The sequence below is a fragment of the Leucoraja erinacea genome, chromosome 4, assembly GCF_028641065.1.
Source record: "Leucoraja erinacea ecotype New England chromosome 4, Leri_hhj_1, whole genome shotgun sequence".
NCBI lineage: Eukaryota > Metazoa > Chordata > Chondrichthyes > Rajiformes > Rajidae > Leucoraja > Leucoraja erinaceus.
In genome coordinates this window covers 44,464,541-44,482,256 of record NC_073380.1, presented here as the reverse complement: position 1 = coordinate 44,482,256, position 17,716 = coordinate 44,464,541, and the positions used below count along the sequence as shown (strand labels likewise).

Here is a 17,716-nt window from a genome sequence, read left to right as displayed (position 1 = left end):
AATCTATTGTAAGCAAAGAACAAACAACACTTTGTGTCACGTTTATTCCAGATGCCCCTTTTACCTACATTCTCATCAATGTAGTGCGTCTGACCTTGGGGTTGTTATTGAGCTCTTGTGGCTGGACCTGCCAGCGGTGACAGGTTGTATGCAAACCAGCGTGGATGTGAAGGTGCCACAGATCCCCCCTCAGCCACTGAGTCATACAAGGGGGTGACTGCCTGGCTTCGTCCTGCCCCGTCTGGCGGATTGATTTTACGCCCTGATCTTGTTTGGTACTGCAGTGTGGGAGGTCTTTGACAGGAAGTGTTGGGGTCTTGTGACTTCATCGGTTCTGTGGGTGAGGTAGTCGGTTGGTTCACGACGTATGGTTCACATTCAGAGGGCGGTGGAGGCCAGTTCTCTGGATACTTTCAAGAGAGAGCTACATAGGGCTCTTAAAGATAGCAGAGTCAAGAGATATGGGGAGAAGGCAGGAATGGGGTACTGATTGGGGATGATCAGCCATGATCACATTGAATGGCAGTGCTGGCTCAAAGGGCCAAATGGCCTACTCCTGCACCTATTGTCTATTGTCTATTATCTATTGTATGCTGGCTTTAACCGGTCGATAGATACGGTGTCAGTTTTTCCGTTCCAATAGATCACAAAACATTTGGGTAGGCGTTGGATGACTTTGTAAGGGCCATCGTATGCTTGCTGAAGAGGTTGGCAGACAGTGCCGTGTTGGACCAAAACATGTGTGCAGCGTTGGAGGGCGGCAGCAGGTGTTCGCAGTGTCAGTGTTGGCCTGAGTAGCTGCATAGTTCGTGGTAATCGATCGACATACCTGCCCCTTTTACCTACATTCTCACCAATCATAACCCGTGTGCAGATAAGGCCAATTAGTGCATCTGACCTTAGAGTTGTTATTGAGCTCTTGTGGCTGGACCTTCTTGTGAGGCTGCTGATGAGTTGCCAGCGGTAACAGACTGTATGCAGAACCAACGTGGGCGTGAAAGCGCCACACTGGGGCTGCAACTATTTACAATATATATTAATGATTTAGATGATGGGATTAAAAGTAACACTAGCCAATTTGCAGATGACACAAAGCTGGGTGGCAGTGTGAACTGCGAAGAGGATGCTAGGAGGTTGTAGGGTGATTTGGACAAGTTGAGTGAGTGATGCGTGGCAGATGCAATATAATGTTGATAAATGTGAGGTTATCCACTTTGGCGGCAAGATCAAGAAGGCAGATTATTATCTCAATGGTGTCAGATTAGAAAAAGGGAAGTGCACGAGACCTGGGTGGCCTTGTACACCAGTCACTGAATGTAAACATGCAGGTAATGCAGGCAGTGAAGAAAGCTAATCGCATGTTGGCCTTCATAATGAGAGGATTTGAGTATAGGAATAAAGAGGTCCTTCTGCAGTTGTACAAGGCCCTGGTGAGACCACATCTGAGTATTGTGTGCAGTTTTGGTCTCCTAATTTGAGGAAGGATATCCTTGCTATTGAGGCAGTGCAGCATAGGTTCACGAGGTTAATCCGGGACTGTTTTATGAGGAAAGATTGGAAAAACAGGGCTTGTATTCACTGGAATTTAGAAGGATGAGAGGGAATCTTATAGAAATGTATAAAACTATAAATGAACTGGATAAACTAGATGCAGGAAAAATGGTCCCAATGTTGGGGGAGTCCAGAACCAGGGGCCACAGTCTAAGAATAAAGGGGAGGCCATCTAAAACTGAGATGAGAAAAAAAGTTTTCACCCAGAGAGTTGTGAATTTGTGGAATTCTCTGCCACAGAAGGCAGTAGAGGTCAATTCAATGGATGAATTTAAAAGAGAGTTAGGTAGAGCTCTAGGGGCTAGCGGAATCAAGGTAATGTGGAGAAGGCAGGCACGGATTAGTGATTGTGGATGATCAGCCATGATCACAATAAATGACAGTGCTGGCTCGAAGGGCCAAATGTTTCCATGTTTCTATGTTTCTAACTCTCTCTTGAAAATATCCAATGAATTGGCCTCCATTGCCTTCTGTGGCAGAGAATTCCACAGATTCACAACTCTCTGGGTGAAAACGTTTTTCCTCATGTCAGTGCTAAATGGCCTACCCCTCGTTCTTAAACTGTGACCCCTGGTTCTCGACTCCCCCAACATCGGGAACATTTTTCCTGCATCTACCCTGTCCAGTCCCCTAAGAATTTTATATGTTTCTATAAACTTATTGAAACATATACGATTATTAAGGGTTTGGACACGCTAGAGGCTTGAAACATGTTCCAGATGTTAGGGGAGTCCAGAACCAGGGGTCACAGTTTGAGAATATGGGGTAAGCCAGAACGGAGATGAGGAAACACTTTTTCACACAGTGAGTTGTGAGTCTGAGGAATTCTCTGAGGGCTGTAGAGACTAGTTCTCTGGGTGCTTTCAAGAGAGAGCTGACAGAGCTCTTAAAGATAGTGGAATCAGGAGATATGGGAGAAGGCAAGAATGGGGTACTGATTGTAGATGATCAGCATTGATCACAGTGAATGGCGGTGCTGGCTTAAGGGGCCGAATGGCCTACTCCTGCACCTATTGTCTATAAAATCCCCTCTCATCCTTCTAAATTCCAGTTAATACAAGCCCAGTCGACCCATTCTTTCATCATATGTCAGTCCTGCCATACCGGGAATTAACCTGGTGAACCTGGTGAACCCTTCCTCAAATTAGGAGACCAAAATTGCACACAATACTCCAGGTGCGGACTCACCAGGGCCCTGTACAACTGCAGTAGGACCTCCTTCCTCATAAACTCAAATCTTCTCAAGACATCCTCATGAATGGATTTCCTGTATAAACTACGAAATGCCTTACGACAATCAGGGAAGTTTCGAATTGTTGAATGTGAATGCATGCCCAAATATGAAAAGTGTAATCTATATTTGGAATGATCGTGTGGACACTGAAGTACACTAATTGGAAGATTGTACTCATCTGGCTGCTTGTAAAGTTATGTGTGAATAAATACTTTAAGGTTATTTGGGTGTTTGAACCCATGACTGCGTTCAGAATTCATTGTAAAATTTGAAAATATTTGGTGTGTAATTTTAATGTCTGTAAGTAATTACTGAACTATTATTCAAAGATTATTGTAGATTGCCTTCTCCTTTGGCTGTGCCATTCAACATTTTGTGTGCAGCTTCTATAGATGTAGAGACATGAGAGGATGTGGAAGAGGTAGTGTATGGTCTATAGTGTAGAGATGCTGCCTGTCCTGCTGAGTTACTCCAGCATTTTGTGTCTATCTTTGGTTTAAACCAGCATCTGCAGTTCCCACCTCCACAGGTAGTGTATGATATTCACCCTGGATTGCTGTTGTTAACAGTCCTTAGCCTCATTTCAGAAAAGGGCATAAAGCACCAGCAGAGATCCAGACTGTACCTCGTCCAGACCTTTAACCCTTGCAGAACTGCATAAAGTTTCTCCCACTGAGAGAGAGGTGTCAATCACAGATGGCTTCTGCTTCTGCTCACCGATCATTGTTAAATTGGGTTGATCCTGGAAATGTGCTTTGGCAATAGATTAATTATAGTAAACATTCAAGGAAATAGCATGAGTCTGTGGTACTGTGCTTCCAAAATTGTTATATTAAAATAAATGGAACCAAAACTCGAAAATGAAATATAACACACATCCACTACTTTCTTGTCCACTGAATTTGCAGAGTGCACGTCAGATATGCTCAAGGTGGAAACATGGCCATTGGATGTAATTTGTACAGCTCTACACTATGGTTTCACTATGCCTGGGAAATTGTTTTGACAAGTTATTTTGGAGGTGATATGTGCACAAAGGAACTGCAGATGCTGGTTTAAACCAAAGATAGACACAAAATACTGGAGTAACTCAGCGGGACAGGCCGCATCTCTGTAGAGAAAGAATGGGTGACGTTTCGGGTTGAGACCCTTTTTCAAAATTCCTTTGCTCCAGAGATGTTGCCTGTCCTGCTGAATTATTCCAGCATTTTGTGTCCATTTTGTGGGTGAAGTTCATTATTGATTTATACCTGAAACAAATTCACCAGCTGCACTCTACGCCAAGTAGATTAATCTAATGTAGACACAAAATGCTGGAGCAACTCAGCGGGACAGGCAGCATCTTTGGAGAGAAGAAATGGGTGACGTTTTGGGTCAAGACTCTTCTTCAGACTACTATGGATTAATCTAATCATGGCTGCCTGCTGCACATGGTGTGAGTACAATTCTGTAAAAAATGTAAAACTTATGTTAAAAACTTGATTGATAAACAATTTTCTACAAACTATAATTTATTTAATTCTGCCTCATGCTGCAATTATCTTATTTTCAGATTGGGTGCGATGGGGTTTCCCGCCTCAGTGCTTCAGCCCTGAATAATGAATTCTTTGCTTATGCGGCACAAGGTTGGAAGGAACGACTAGCAGAAGGTATAATTAATTCAACGTTATGTCTAATTCATTAATGTACAAGCAGAATTAGGAATGTTATGCTTTCCTCAAAGTGGGATTGGAATGCATTGTATCTAATCTGTATATTCTTTTCTGTGATCTTAATATCTCTTCCTCCAAATAGTAAAAGTAATTGAGCATTTGCAGTATTGTTACTGTATCCTTCTTCATTCTTCAGCTAACAGGCAGGCAGCCAGACATCAGGGTGAAGGAAAGAGGATCTCATGAAGCTTATATTCACAGCACTTCCAAGTAATGCATGTCGAGTGCAACTGCCATTAAATTTCAGGCACTCTGTTCAGTAAAAGTTAATGTAAATGTCACTGTAAAGTCTGCATTATCGTCCACTAAGCAATTTATTGAGGACTCTTTACGAATGATCTCAAAATGAGCATTGCCTCTGGTTGATTTATCGCCTATAATGATAACAGTATAGGGGAAATAATTTGCAGTCTACAACAATTCTTTCTTGAGAATAAATAAATATAATTTGTAATTAATGCCGTGAAAAGTTGAATTGCAACATTTATTTTAACCTAACTGGCAGGTAATTATACATTGTTTCAGAATGGTGAAAAGATACATAATTATTGATTAAAATATCACTGAAGGAAAAATTGAAGTGATTTAGTTTCTAATTTTGGTTTTGGCGCTTCAGATATATATTTTTCAAGTATATAATTCTGTTCTTTAAATGTAAACTGTAATATCCTGATAAAGTTACAATTTATGTAATAGATAATTGCTTCAGTGTAACTTTACAGGCATTTATCCTCTGCTGGCCGTTCTGGTTGCCCAGAGTCTGATGCACTCATTACATACATTGTTTTTTTAATAAAAATTTATATTTTCAAAAATAAATTGTATTTGAAAGGATGTTAAGAAAACCCCTACAACTGTATGAAGAGTCCATCCTAATCATATTCTTCTAACTACTTGTTTCGATGATGTTCAACAAATTGAACTATTCCACTATTGCATTTCAACAATTCTCTTGACAAGTAACTGGAAATTATGATTGATGCTCATAGTAGATTACTGATTAATGTAATTGCATGACACTTTTCTGTTTTTTTATTTTATCAGGGGTCTTATCTATTTAAATACATGGTTAATACCCTTCATTAAAACAGTCTGGGACATGCCTTTCAAACGTGGTGGTGGTGGTTAAGAAATTAGGTTGGGTAGATAAATCTTATAGCAGGGCACTAAAGACTGGAGTAATGTCACAAAGAAAAGTAAGTAGTCTATCCAGGTCGTCATCAATGTTCAAAGGGCATGAAAGTGATTGGAGAATCTTCACTGTAATCCTGCAGTTATTTTTTGGAAAAATGAAAAGAATTCATTCTCAAACTTGGGACAGAATTCCATTCTCTCTTATTGATCAGCATTGTTGATCTTTGCATTTCAACAAGGATACTGCAGTAATCATCATAAAACAGGCCCATCAAAGTTGATTCACAAATTTTTACTTAAACTAAAGATAACTCCCAAAACTAGGAATTGCAACTCACAACAAACAAGCAATCCACATCATATATCATGATAGTTTACTGTGATTGAAAACTTACATTTAAAATATAATAATTAGTAGTCATGAAAACCACTCTTTATTTTGTTTACACACCCTGGTAATTCCGCAAAGTACTAGGACTGAAGTATTCAATTTAAGCCATTTAATATATTTGCAAACAAACAACTGTCTCAAAGAAAGCTTCGGCATCTATCTATGAACAAAATAGTACTTCATATTGGGCTCACACAAAATGTTAAATATTTTTGAATTTTAGCTGTAACTATATAACTCCAAGGATAACAACAACTCTCAGAAAATTGAAAAAAACTGCTTCAAATGCACAAGTAAGGTATTGAAAATGCTGGAAATAACAGCAAATCATATGTGGAGAGATTTCTGCTGATCTTTCATTGAACAAAGAAGGTTATGGATAAAATATTTTCAAAGCTGCAGAGAAAACTAATGGGATAGAATGAATGAAAAGGAAGGTAGTAAATGCAAAGCAGATGTGTTTAAATAGTACGGCTGATGATGCATGACAAATTAAATTTAAAAAGGAGTAAGTAAAAAAAATCTAAATGTGAATGTACAGAAGATGCAATAAGTTTTTGGAAGATTTAAAAGTTTAATCAATTGTAATACATTCTTATTAGATTCTTCCTTTAAATTATGCGTATGTTCTGCGAGTATTGGAATCTTGTGTTTTGACTGTACCATGGAGGTTGTTTGGAAGTTGGGCCTTTAAAATGAAACACTGCAGACTTAAAAAAAAATCAGCTTAGGTGGGAAGGTGAAAATCCACAAGGTGAGAAATCATCTGTTTAATCGACCATCTAGTGAGCATATTTTGGGGGATGTGAGCATCACTGGCAAGGCTAGCAGTTTCATCTTGCCCTTGAAATGGTGGTGGTGATATTCCCATAGTACGACTGGGTAGGGGATTCCTGGATTTACACTGTAAAACAATATAGCAATAAAGTAAGAGTAAATATATCCAAGTCAGGATGAAGGGAAACCTGCAACTGATTGTGTTGCTATGCACCTGTGTCTCTTGCCCTCGAGGTAGAGGTTGCAGGTTTCAGAGGCATTCTTGGTATAGCAAAAGCAAGTCATTGCAATGTGTTTTGTAGACTGCAGACAATTTTGGCCTAGCAGGTATTGAGCTACTTGAGCATTGTTGGAGCTGCTCTCTGCCAGACATTTGGAAAGTATTCCTTCATGCTTCTGACGTACAGAAAATGGAAATACTTCAATGAGTCACTTGCTGCAAGTTACCCAGCTTCTGAAAAGGTGTTGTTGTCATGTTATTTATGGTTGAATTTCTGGTGAATGGCAACCACCACTATCATCCCTTCACTGAATATTGATGGCAAGGGCTTGTTGCTATTGGATGTTACATAAGAATGGTTAGACTCTTGGAGATTGACATGGGCTATTTTTTTTTAATATAGTTATTTTTATGTTTTTTTAACTTTTCAAATTGACTTTGAACAAATAATGGCATTTAAGATACCTTTGGATAGGCATATGGATATGCAGAGAATGGAGTGATACGGATTATGTGCAGGTTGATAAGCGATGGTCTTAGCAACATATGCAAAGTATCTGTTCTTGTGCTGTACAATGCAATGTTCTATACTGTTCTGGTCTACGCATTACAGGCAGGATGTAGAAGTTATGATGAGTTTGCAGAAGAAATTCACCAGGATGTTGCCTGGATTAGAGAATATTTGGTTTCAGGAGTGGGTCGACAAACGTGGATTGTTTTCTTTGGAACGATGGAGGTTGAGAGGTGATCTGAGAGAAATAGATAAGATTATGAAAATAAAATTCCCGGGAAAAGTGAAATACGAGAGGGTAGACCTTTAGGATGAGAGGTGGAAAGTTTTATGAGACAATTATCAGCAACATTTATGAGACAATTTTACTTAGACAAAAAGGGGTAGTTGCCTGGAACATATTGCCAGGTGAAGTTGCGATACAATAGCAATATTTAAGAGTCATTTAGAGAAACACATGAACAGGCAGGGAATTGATGAATATAGATCATGTAGATGTAGACTTTGAATTAGTATTATGGTCGGCACAGACGTGGTGAACCAAAGGATGTGCTCCTATGCTGTTCTATATGCTAGTTTGTTTTTTTAAAGACTCACAGGACTGGAATAACTCAGATGCTAGTTTTTAAAAAAAGACTCACAGGACTGAAGTAACTCAGCTTGCCAGGCAGCATCTGTGAAAAACATCGATGGGTGACATTTTCGGTCCTGACTCAACTCGGAAATTCAAGATAATGAACTTCAAACTCAACACTAAAGTTCTTCAAGAAAAAGGAATCAATAGAGAGGTGTATGGGAGCAAATGGTCCCTAGTGAAACGTCACCTATCCATTCCTTCCACAAATTCTGCCTGACCCACAGAGTTACTCTAGTATTTTGTATAAGAGCAAAGATCTTCGAGCTTACCATAATTACATGAACAGCACAAATAATTAAAAAGTACCTTGATATTTTTTCATGAAGAATATTCTTGGTTTGTTAAATACAAAATAAATTCCTCTAGCAAGGTCAAACTCTGCAGTTTGTTCCAGTGATTGACAGCAGAGAAAATAAAATTGCTAGTCTGTCTAGTTTGATTCTAGTTCCTGTCTCTATAAATTGTCAGCAGTCTTTGTGGTGCCATGTGTTCGCCCACTCTCTTTTGATTTTCAACAATTGGTTATGTATGAATCTCAAGGCATATTTTCCTTGAAATATGGAAGGTTCACATGAGAATTGATTTCAATAGGAATTGGTAGATATAAATTTTTTCTGCTGGTAAAGATGTATAGATAATATTCAGGAAATAAGATAGAGAACATTTAGATAGAGGAAATGTGGAAACTCTCCCATGTAAACATGAATGCTAACGCAATGATTTTAAGTATGCGAGTGAGAGATATTTGAGGCCAAATTATTGTGGGAATGAACTTAGAATAGAAATCAGTCGTAACAGAACAGTAAGGGTCTTTCGGCCCACAATGCTAGGGCCGATCATAATACCAACCTAAACTGATCACATCTGCCTGTACATAATTCATATCCTTCTATTCCTTGCCCTTCCATGTGCCTATGTAAAAGCCTCTAAAACACCATTATTGCATTTGCCTCCACCACCAGCCCTGACAATGCGTTCGAGGCCCCCACCATTCTCTATTTAAAAAAACTTGCTCCGCACATCTTCATTAAACTTTCCCCCGCTCACCTGTGCACTCTAGTATTGGACATTTCCATCGTTGGGAAAATATTCTGACTTTCTACCCTATCTATATCTAATTTTATCTATTTTTATCGTCTCCCCTCAACCTCTGACCTCTGGAGAAAACAATCCAAGTTTGTCCAACTTTCTCTTGTAGTTGACACCCTCTAATTCAGACAGCATTCTGGTAAACCTCCCCTGAAACCTCTCCAAAGCCTCCAAATCCTTCCTGTAATGGAGCGACAAGACTGCAAGCAATATTGCAAATACTCCAAACATTATTGAATAGGGGAACACGCTTAAGCAACCGAGTGACTTTCTCTTGGACTTTCGTTCCTATCTCAATCTATCAACAGCAATTAAATTGTGGACCACTGCTGCATTAAAAATTGTGTTTTTTTTAATGTTACATCTACACACTCTAACAAAGAATATACTATTTTTATTTAATTTTTTGGAAACATTGTGCAGGTGAATTTACTCCTGAAATGCAGTTACGTATTCGACAAGAAATTGAAAAAGAAAAGAAAGTTGAACAATGGAAGGAAAAGTTCTTTGAACAATATTATGGAGAAAAGTAAGAACTTTACAGGTTCTTTGCGATTGCCGCCAAATATTGTACATTTGTGTTCAGCTGTGTGTTCTGCACAATTCTCTGATTGGTGTCTTTTAGTTCTTAATTACTGCTGATAGTGCAGGCAGTCGTTTTTCAGACAGGTACCAATCCATACCTTGCTTAGATCAGATTCAGATTCAGATTCAGATTCAATTTTAATTGTCATTGTCAGTGTACAGTACAGAGACAATGAAATGCATTTAGCATCTCCCTGGAAGAGCGACATAGCAAATGATTTGAATAAATAATAATAAGTGTCTGGGGGGGGTGGTGATTGGCAGTCACCGTTACATAGTGACATGGTACAGTCATTTTAGCAGCACTTCACAGCAAAAAACCTGTGGTGTTCATTCAGTGCCATGCTGCCTATTGTCATTCATATCCTTCCCTAAATTACAGAATTAAAGATAAATATGCAGCATTCAATCTCTCCCTGTTACCTACTACCAAATATAATGTGGCATATCTTCTGCTGGTACTTTGATTGCTGGTCCTCAGGGCTGGAGTCATGCTGTTTCTTGCTATGTGGTTCCAGGCAGTTTTTTACTGGTTTCCAGTTGATCAGAAAGGTCCAACACAGAATCGACCGAGGCTCACTGAGCAATACCTATTCTCCCAGAAAACCTTTGACATCCAGCTATGATTAATCTCCAACCTCACCGACTTTTTAACCTGTCACTGAATATGTGAAAGTCTCTCAAATTCACAAACTCGGAAGCTACAACATTAAAAAAATGTAAAAATAAACTTTTTCATAAGTTTAGAAGTCATAGGAGCAGAATTAGGCCATTCGGCCCATTCAGTCTACTCTACCATTCAATCATGGGTGGTCTATCTTTCCCTCTTAACCCCATTCTCCTGCCTTCTCCCCACAGCCTTTAAAAAAGTTCAAGCTCCAAGAAACAAATACAAGTAAAAATGAAATACATTTAAATGCACTGAATTAATTTAATAAAATCATTCCAATGATTGATCTAAATGGACTGCATAGGTACAGCAAGCAAATGTCCTGGCCTGAGAGCTGCAAGAACCATGGACCACTGTGTTGCAGATTAGATTCATTTTGTAGTCTATCAACCCAGACCAGAAAGGGGGAGAAAGCCTCTTCCGACTTTCTCCCCTCCACCCCCCCCCCCCCCCCCCCTCACCGCCTCCACCCTCAACCCCCCCCCCCCTTGCTGTAGAAGTGTCCCAAGCTGAAATGTCGCCTATCCAAATCCTCCAGAGATGCTTCCTAACCTGCAGAGTTACTCTAGCACTTTGTGGTTAACCCAGTGCAAACCTTATGGGCTTGCAACTTAGCTGTTGCATAAAGCTTGTTTCAGTGTACATCTGGGAATTCAAGTTTTTTCTTGATTTAGTGCTTTAAAGATGGCAGATCCTAGAGGAAAATGTGGACATTATTGGAATATTTTATTTTACACAATATATTCTGCTGAACTATTGATATGGATAATCTTCTGTTTTAATCTCAAGATAGCAATAAAAGGGAAGTTGCCTTCTTTGTTAAAATTATTACATTCATCTCTTCTGTTGTATTCAGGTTGGGAATAACACAAGAAGAAGGAATGAAGCTGGAATCTGTAAAACATTCTTCAGAAAATCAAGACAACTCTTCATTTTCACCACAAAGCATCTCACCAGAGCCTTGTCAGAGCACATCTGATAGTAAATTTGATAGCAAAATAAATCTTGTGCCTTATTCAGATCAAACACAATGCATCATACAGCAAACCCCAGCCAAAGAACTATCCAAAACTGTAAAGGAAGAGGATATGCTTATATCCTTGTGCTCAGATATTACCTCAGATGAATCTGTTATTCAGGAAGAGATAGCAGAAGAAGTTGAACCGCATATTTCTGAAAGTCATGATCAAAACAAACCTCTCCAGTGTAATGTGTCTGATATTGATCAGTCACGTTTGCTTACTCCTGACAAAGCAGAACAAGTAGTATTGACAGACTTGAAGTCTGATCTAATTACTCAATGTATCAAGGAGTTTGAGTCCCAATCTGAGCGCGTTGTAGATTCACAGGCACCTTCCCTGGAGATATCTGGCCTTTCTTTCCAACTGCTTATCTCCACTTCAACACCCTCTCGGTTGTCTGATTCCTTTGATGCTTCGAATAGTGACACATGTGAGCCAACGACTAATTCAAGTAATGAAGAGCATACCATCGAAGACAGTTACAATGAGGAGCTTGAGGCAATCACCAATAATCACAACTCTCCAGGAGGGAATACACATTGTACATCCCAACACTCACTCACCTCGACATGCTCTGAAGCCTCTATACTGTCTGAGCCGCCTGAAACTGAGAACACAAACACTGAAACCCAACTCGTGATGTTACAGGACAGCCCTCAGCCACCACCACAGTTATCAACACTTTTAGACTCTCCCACATTATCTTCTGAGGGATCTAGAAAAGATAATAAAGACCTTGAGTTCCATAAGAGAAAACCACCAGAGCAGCGTGTTCTAGAGATCTGTCATGAGAAAAGACCTAGAATTGAAAATGTCCAGACTATTTCCATTCCGCCCAGCAGATCTCAAAGTGAAATAGAAATATCTTCTAAAGAAGAGCCAAAGGTTCCACCAATCAAGGTATGTTACATGGAGGAGAGGAGCCAAATAAGGTGTGGTAGAGTGAATTATGATAATATATTTCTGAAGATAGTAATTGTTTTTTTTGCCATTATGCTAAATTGCCTTGATTTACTGCTAAACACAAAGAACTGCAAGTGCTGGTTAACTAAAAAACACACAGAATGCTGTAACTCAGTGGGTCAGGCTGCATCTGTGAAGGGCATGTACAGGTGACCCTTCTTTAGTCTGAAGAATGATCCCCATCCGAAACGTCGCCTGTCCATGTCTTCCAGAGATGTTGCCTGACCCACTGATTTACTCCAGCATTTTGGGTCTTTTTTTAATTAACTGACATATCTCCTTGCATTTACATCTGTATCATTGCCCAAGTAGTTTATCTGAAATATTATATATTTGCATTAAAATAGATTTTAAAATTTTGCGTAGTGAATTATAAACATATCCAAAAACTCAAAATCATCAGTGCAATACACAGTATTTTATCTCAACCACATTATTGGATTCTTTATTGAAGAAAGGTGCATTTCCAAGAAAGTTCCCACATAGTGTTTCAGGTCCTGGTTCCTTCATCCTAGGGCCTGAAACATTAACAGCTTCTCTCTCCACAGATGCCGCCTGACAGGTTGAGTGTTTCTGTTTCTGTGTCAGATTTCCAGCATCTAGGAACCAAATTCCTAAATTTATATGATAATTCTGTAGTAAAGGTGTTAACCTCTTGCTGTTTTTGTTTAATATGTGGGTTGGAAAGCATCTCTGATTACAATTACTTACTCCAAGAAAGTGCTTATTTTTCGTGTAGTATATGATGGGGAGTGCAAAATATTTGAAAACTGTTTATAGGCAAACACAAAATTGTGCCGTATCATCGGACAGAGACTTAATCAAAGTGTTGTCAGTCACAGATCCTCACTGCCACATATGTTGGTTTCTGGCTGTTTCAGTTTAATATTTGACAATTTTAGCTGGTGGCCTTTTAGTACAATTTAATATTTTTCAATAAAGTTTGTTGCTGGGAGCAGGGAACAGCAGCACAATTTCAAAACTCATAACTTTAGCTACAAACAGTAGAAAATCACAATGCATTGAAGATATATTTCGACAACCAATAATGTAAAGTAACACAGACATAGTTTTCAAGAAGGAACTGCAGATGCTGGAAGATCGAAGGTACACAAAATTGCTGGAGAAACTCAGCAGGTGCAGCAGCATCTATGGAGCGAAGGAAATAGGTGACGTTTCGGGCCGAAACCCTTCTTCAGACTGATGGGGGGTGGGGGGGAGAAGGAAGGAAAAAGGGAGGAGGAGGAGCCCGAGGGCGGGGGGATGGGAGGAGACAGCTCGAGGATTAAGGAAGGGGAGGAGACAGCAAGGGCTAGCAAAATTGGGAGAATTCAACGTTCATGCCATCAGGACGCAAGCTGTCCAGGCGGAATATGAGGTGCTGTTCCTCCAATTTCCGGTGTTGCTCACTCTGGCAATGGAGGAGACCCAGGACAGACATAGTTTTATTGATTTGGCTTTGAAGGGTCAAAAATGAGTCACTATCTTCAGAATATCCCAGCTCCCACCTGCTCATACACCCAAAGTATTTTTGTGGAGTTTCTGGTCAATGATGAATGTTGATGGTTGTGGATATTCAATATTCGGGGCTGAACCTGCAGCCCAAATCCTTCCAGTCTGCAGTGTCAAGGCTTTAAATGGTGCACTGGAATTTCTCTTAAAACTTTTGCATGCAGCACAGCTATCAACATTGTTGTTTTTTTAAATATATATTTCTGAAGCCCTAGAAACATAGAAATATAGAAAAGTAAGTGCAGAAGTAGGCCATCCGGCCCTTCGGGTCAGCATCACCATTCAATATGATCATGGCTGATAATCTAAAATTAGTACCCTGTTCCTGCTTTTTCCCCATACCCTTGATTCCTTTAGCCCTAAGAGCTAAATCTACCTTTCTCCTGAAACAATCCAGTGAATTGGCCTCTACTGCCTTCTGTGGCAGAAAATTCCACAGATTCACAACTCTCTTGTGAAGACGTTTTTCCTCATCTCAGTCCTTAAAGGCTTAACCCTTATTCTTAAACTGCGATGCCTGGTTCTGGACTCCCCCAACATCAGGAACATATTTCCTGCATCTTTCCTGTCCAATACTATCAGAATTGTATATGTTTCTATAAGATTCCCTTTCATCCTTCCAAATTCCAGTGAATCCAAGCCCAGTCGATCCATTCTTTCATCATATATCAGTCCCTCCATCCCGGGAATGAACCTGGTGAACCTACGCTGCACTCCCTCAATAGCAAAAATGTCCTTCCTCAAATTAGGAGAACAAAAACATATTAAACAAAAACAGCAAGAGGTTAACACCTTTACAACTGCAGTAGGGCCTCCTTGTTCCTAAATTCAAATCCTTTCGTAATAAAGGCTAACATGCCATTAGCTTTCTTCACTGCCTGCTGTACCTTTCAGTGACTGATGTACAAGCACACCCAGGTCTCGTTGCACCTTACCTTTTCCTCATCTGCTGCCTGACCCGCTGAGTTACTCCAGCATTTTGTTCAGATCATTATCTGCCTTCCTGTTCTTGCCACCAAAGTGGATAACCTCACATTTATCTACATTATACTGCATCTGCCATGCATCTGTCCACTCACCCTGTCAAAGTTCATTTCTTAAAAAGCAGATAGCAATAAACGTTAAAAGTAGACCATGGCAATCTTTAATTGATTTGTCAGACGGGAGTGGCAAAGATCTACAATGAGCACAAACGTTGCTCAGTGTTTCTCTGGCCCCACTCTCAGAACAAAGGAGAGTGAGCACAATTATACACTTTTCTTATCAATAAAACACTCTTACCAAGTCTGAATATGGCACGACTGAAAGATCCCAAGCCTATCAGAATATAAGAAAAGCTGGGTCCAAATCAAGCTCATCTAATAACAAGTTATTACTTATCTCTGGAGCGTCAGCTATTTTTTCAATCTTGGCTTCTTTATGGCCTTGAATGAAGCACGTTTTTACTGCAGGCTGCCATCTTAATGTATTTATTGAAAAGACAACCTGTCCTCCATATTGTGTTCCATATAATTTACAAAGTCATTCACACTTGGCACCGAGCCATTCTTTTGTTCTATTAGATCATGCTTTTGTAGACGAACAACTCCATTTTAGATTTCACTATTAGATTCAGGCGATATTGGGATTGTGCCATAAAGTTCGCACCTGTCCGAGGGTGTTGCCAGTCTCTTCATAGATCGTTGCACGGGTGAGGTGTTCCCCCTTCTCGTCCTGTGCTGGGGTTCACCACCTTGATCTAGACGCTAGCGTATCCGTGGGTTTGGACAGCTTTTCCTCCCAGTAGGTTTGGGTGGACCACTTCCACATCACCACGTAGATGTGGCTGCTGGGCTGGAAGCCAAAGACAAAGCCACCGTAGATTGCACTCTGTGTTGACGTAGAAGGTACCACTGAAGTTGATGGCGTTGAACTCCTCAAATCTGACAGTAAGGCCAGGGTCATATTTGGCGGTCTGCAGTAACTCCCTGCCCTTGTTGCGCACTACCCAGTTAGGAACGATCTGCATCGTCCCCTTTGGAACTTCCGCCGGTCAGTCTCACTGATGGCGCTGTTCTCGGGCACGTCACAGATATCTGGGATGTTGTTGTCAAAGTCGACCTTGCAGGTGTCTCCTCTGCTGTCACCATCGGCATCGATCTGGTCAGGGTTGGGAACAAAACGGCAATGTCCTTCTCATCAGAAACGCCATCATTGCCATCCCCATTAGTGTCCTGATTGTCACCACACGTATTACCCACCAGTTCTGAGTCATTATCTTCCTGGATAGGGTTGTGCATAATCTCTTTCAAGGGATCCATCTGTTCAAAATGTTCAGCTTTTCTCTCTCTAGACCCTTGTTCATACGATAGAGCTCAAAATGCTTCAATATTGTTGATCAAATACGGTTTGTCATTCCGAGGTTGTGACCAAAGGCTTTGCACTTCCTCCTGATCTGTAAAGATGTTCTTTCTTCTGTATGGATCAGCTTTACATGTTGCTGCAGATTGCAATCAATCAGAAACACCTTGTTACATCCTGTGTGTGGGCAAGGTCTTTCATGTACCTCTTCATGCTGCTGTTTTATGTGTTTCTTAAGTCCGCTAATTCCTCTGTAAACAGCACAGCAACCCTTATACAGTCATCGATACACCGTGGAGAAAACTTCCCTTTCCAAGTTTGACTTTGGTTTCCGGCCACGTTTTTGTCCAGATTGTTTCTTCACATCCTTAATATTGCACTTCTTAACTGGTAACTTACTCTTCTTCTTCCAATATGGTTGAAAAGACTCATCGGAAGAACCATTCTTAACTTTTATTTCTCGGTCATCTTCACTTGATAAATACCTTTCAGAAAGATCACTGGACTCCAATCCATCCACAACATCATTTCTTATAGAACAAGATGCTTCATTGCAGTTAACTGTTTTTTTTTTTACATTAAATGGTTGAGTTGCATCTTGTACCTGAACTTTTTCCCAAGAGCACTCTGTATATTCAGGATCTGAGGGCAAGAACATATCCTTCTTCAATGGGGATTCCGAGTTGTCCACATCCACCGACCGTGAAGTGGCTCCACTGTATGTACAAGGCTGAAAGTCTGCTAACACTGGGACAGGTTGATGTTTTGCAACATTATCACCCTCACCATTTTCAGTCACTGTTCCATTCCAAGGTGAAAGGGTTATTGAACCATCCAGAACTTCCTTCATTGAGTCTTTATTTCTACTGAATGGGCACTGTCCCTTATTCAAAACAACGCTGCAACTTGAATGCATGTCCAGGATGTAACTGTGGCAAAGTGGAATCCCGCCTCACAGCAACACCAACTAGCTTCTGCCCCTCTGTTATCAGAGTTCTGAACAGTGCTTCCAATTGTTAGGATTCTGCCTGATTCACCTCTACCCCATTGCAGACATTGGACTTTGTCTCTGGAACTGGTGTGCTATAATGCTCAGAACTATGTTCTCCACATAATCTTTCCTTTGCTCTACCTACTTTAGGCGAGCCTGGTTTGATTGCATTTATTCATAGAAACATAGAAATTAGGTGCCATTCGGCCGTTCGAGCCACCACCGCCATTCATTGTGATCATGGCTGATCATCCCCAATCAATAACCCGTGCCTGCCTTCTCCCCATATCCCTTGATTCCACTAGCCCCTAGAGCTCTATCTAACTCTCTCTTAAATCCATCCAGTGACTTGGCTTCCACTGCCCTCTGTGGCAGGG

The 17,716-nt window shown here is 40.4% G+C and overlaps 1 protein-coding gene across 2 annotated transcripts in view; it reads left to right on the top strand.

Moving 5' to 3' along the window:
* LOC129696330 (putative Polycomb group protein ASXL3) overlaps positions 1 to 17,716 on the top strand; it is a 188,686-nt gene that overhangs the window by 153,597 nt on the left and 17,373 nt on the right. For both annotated transcript variants that reach the window (XM_055634149.1, XM_055634148.1), the window contains 3 exons: positions 4,338 to 4,434; positions 9,680 to 9,785; positions 11,368 to 12,433. In XM_055634149.1, the coding sequence (XP_055490124.1) occupies positions 4,338 to 4,434; positions 9,680 to 9,785; positions 11,368 to 12,433 (1,269 nt within the window). The remainder of the gene's footprint in view (positions 1 to 4,337; positions 4,435 to 9,679; positions 9,786 to 11,367; positions 12,434 to 17,716) is intronic.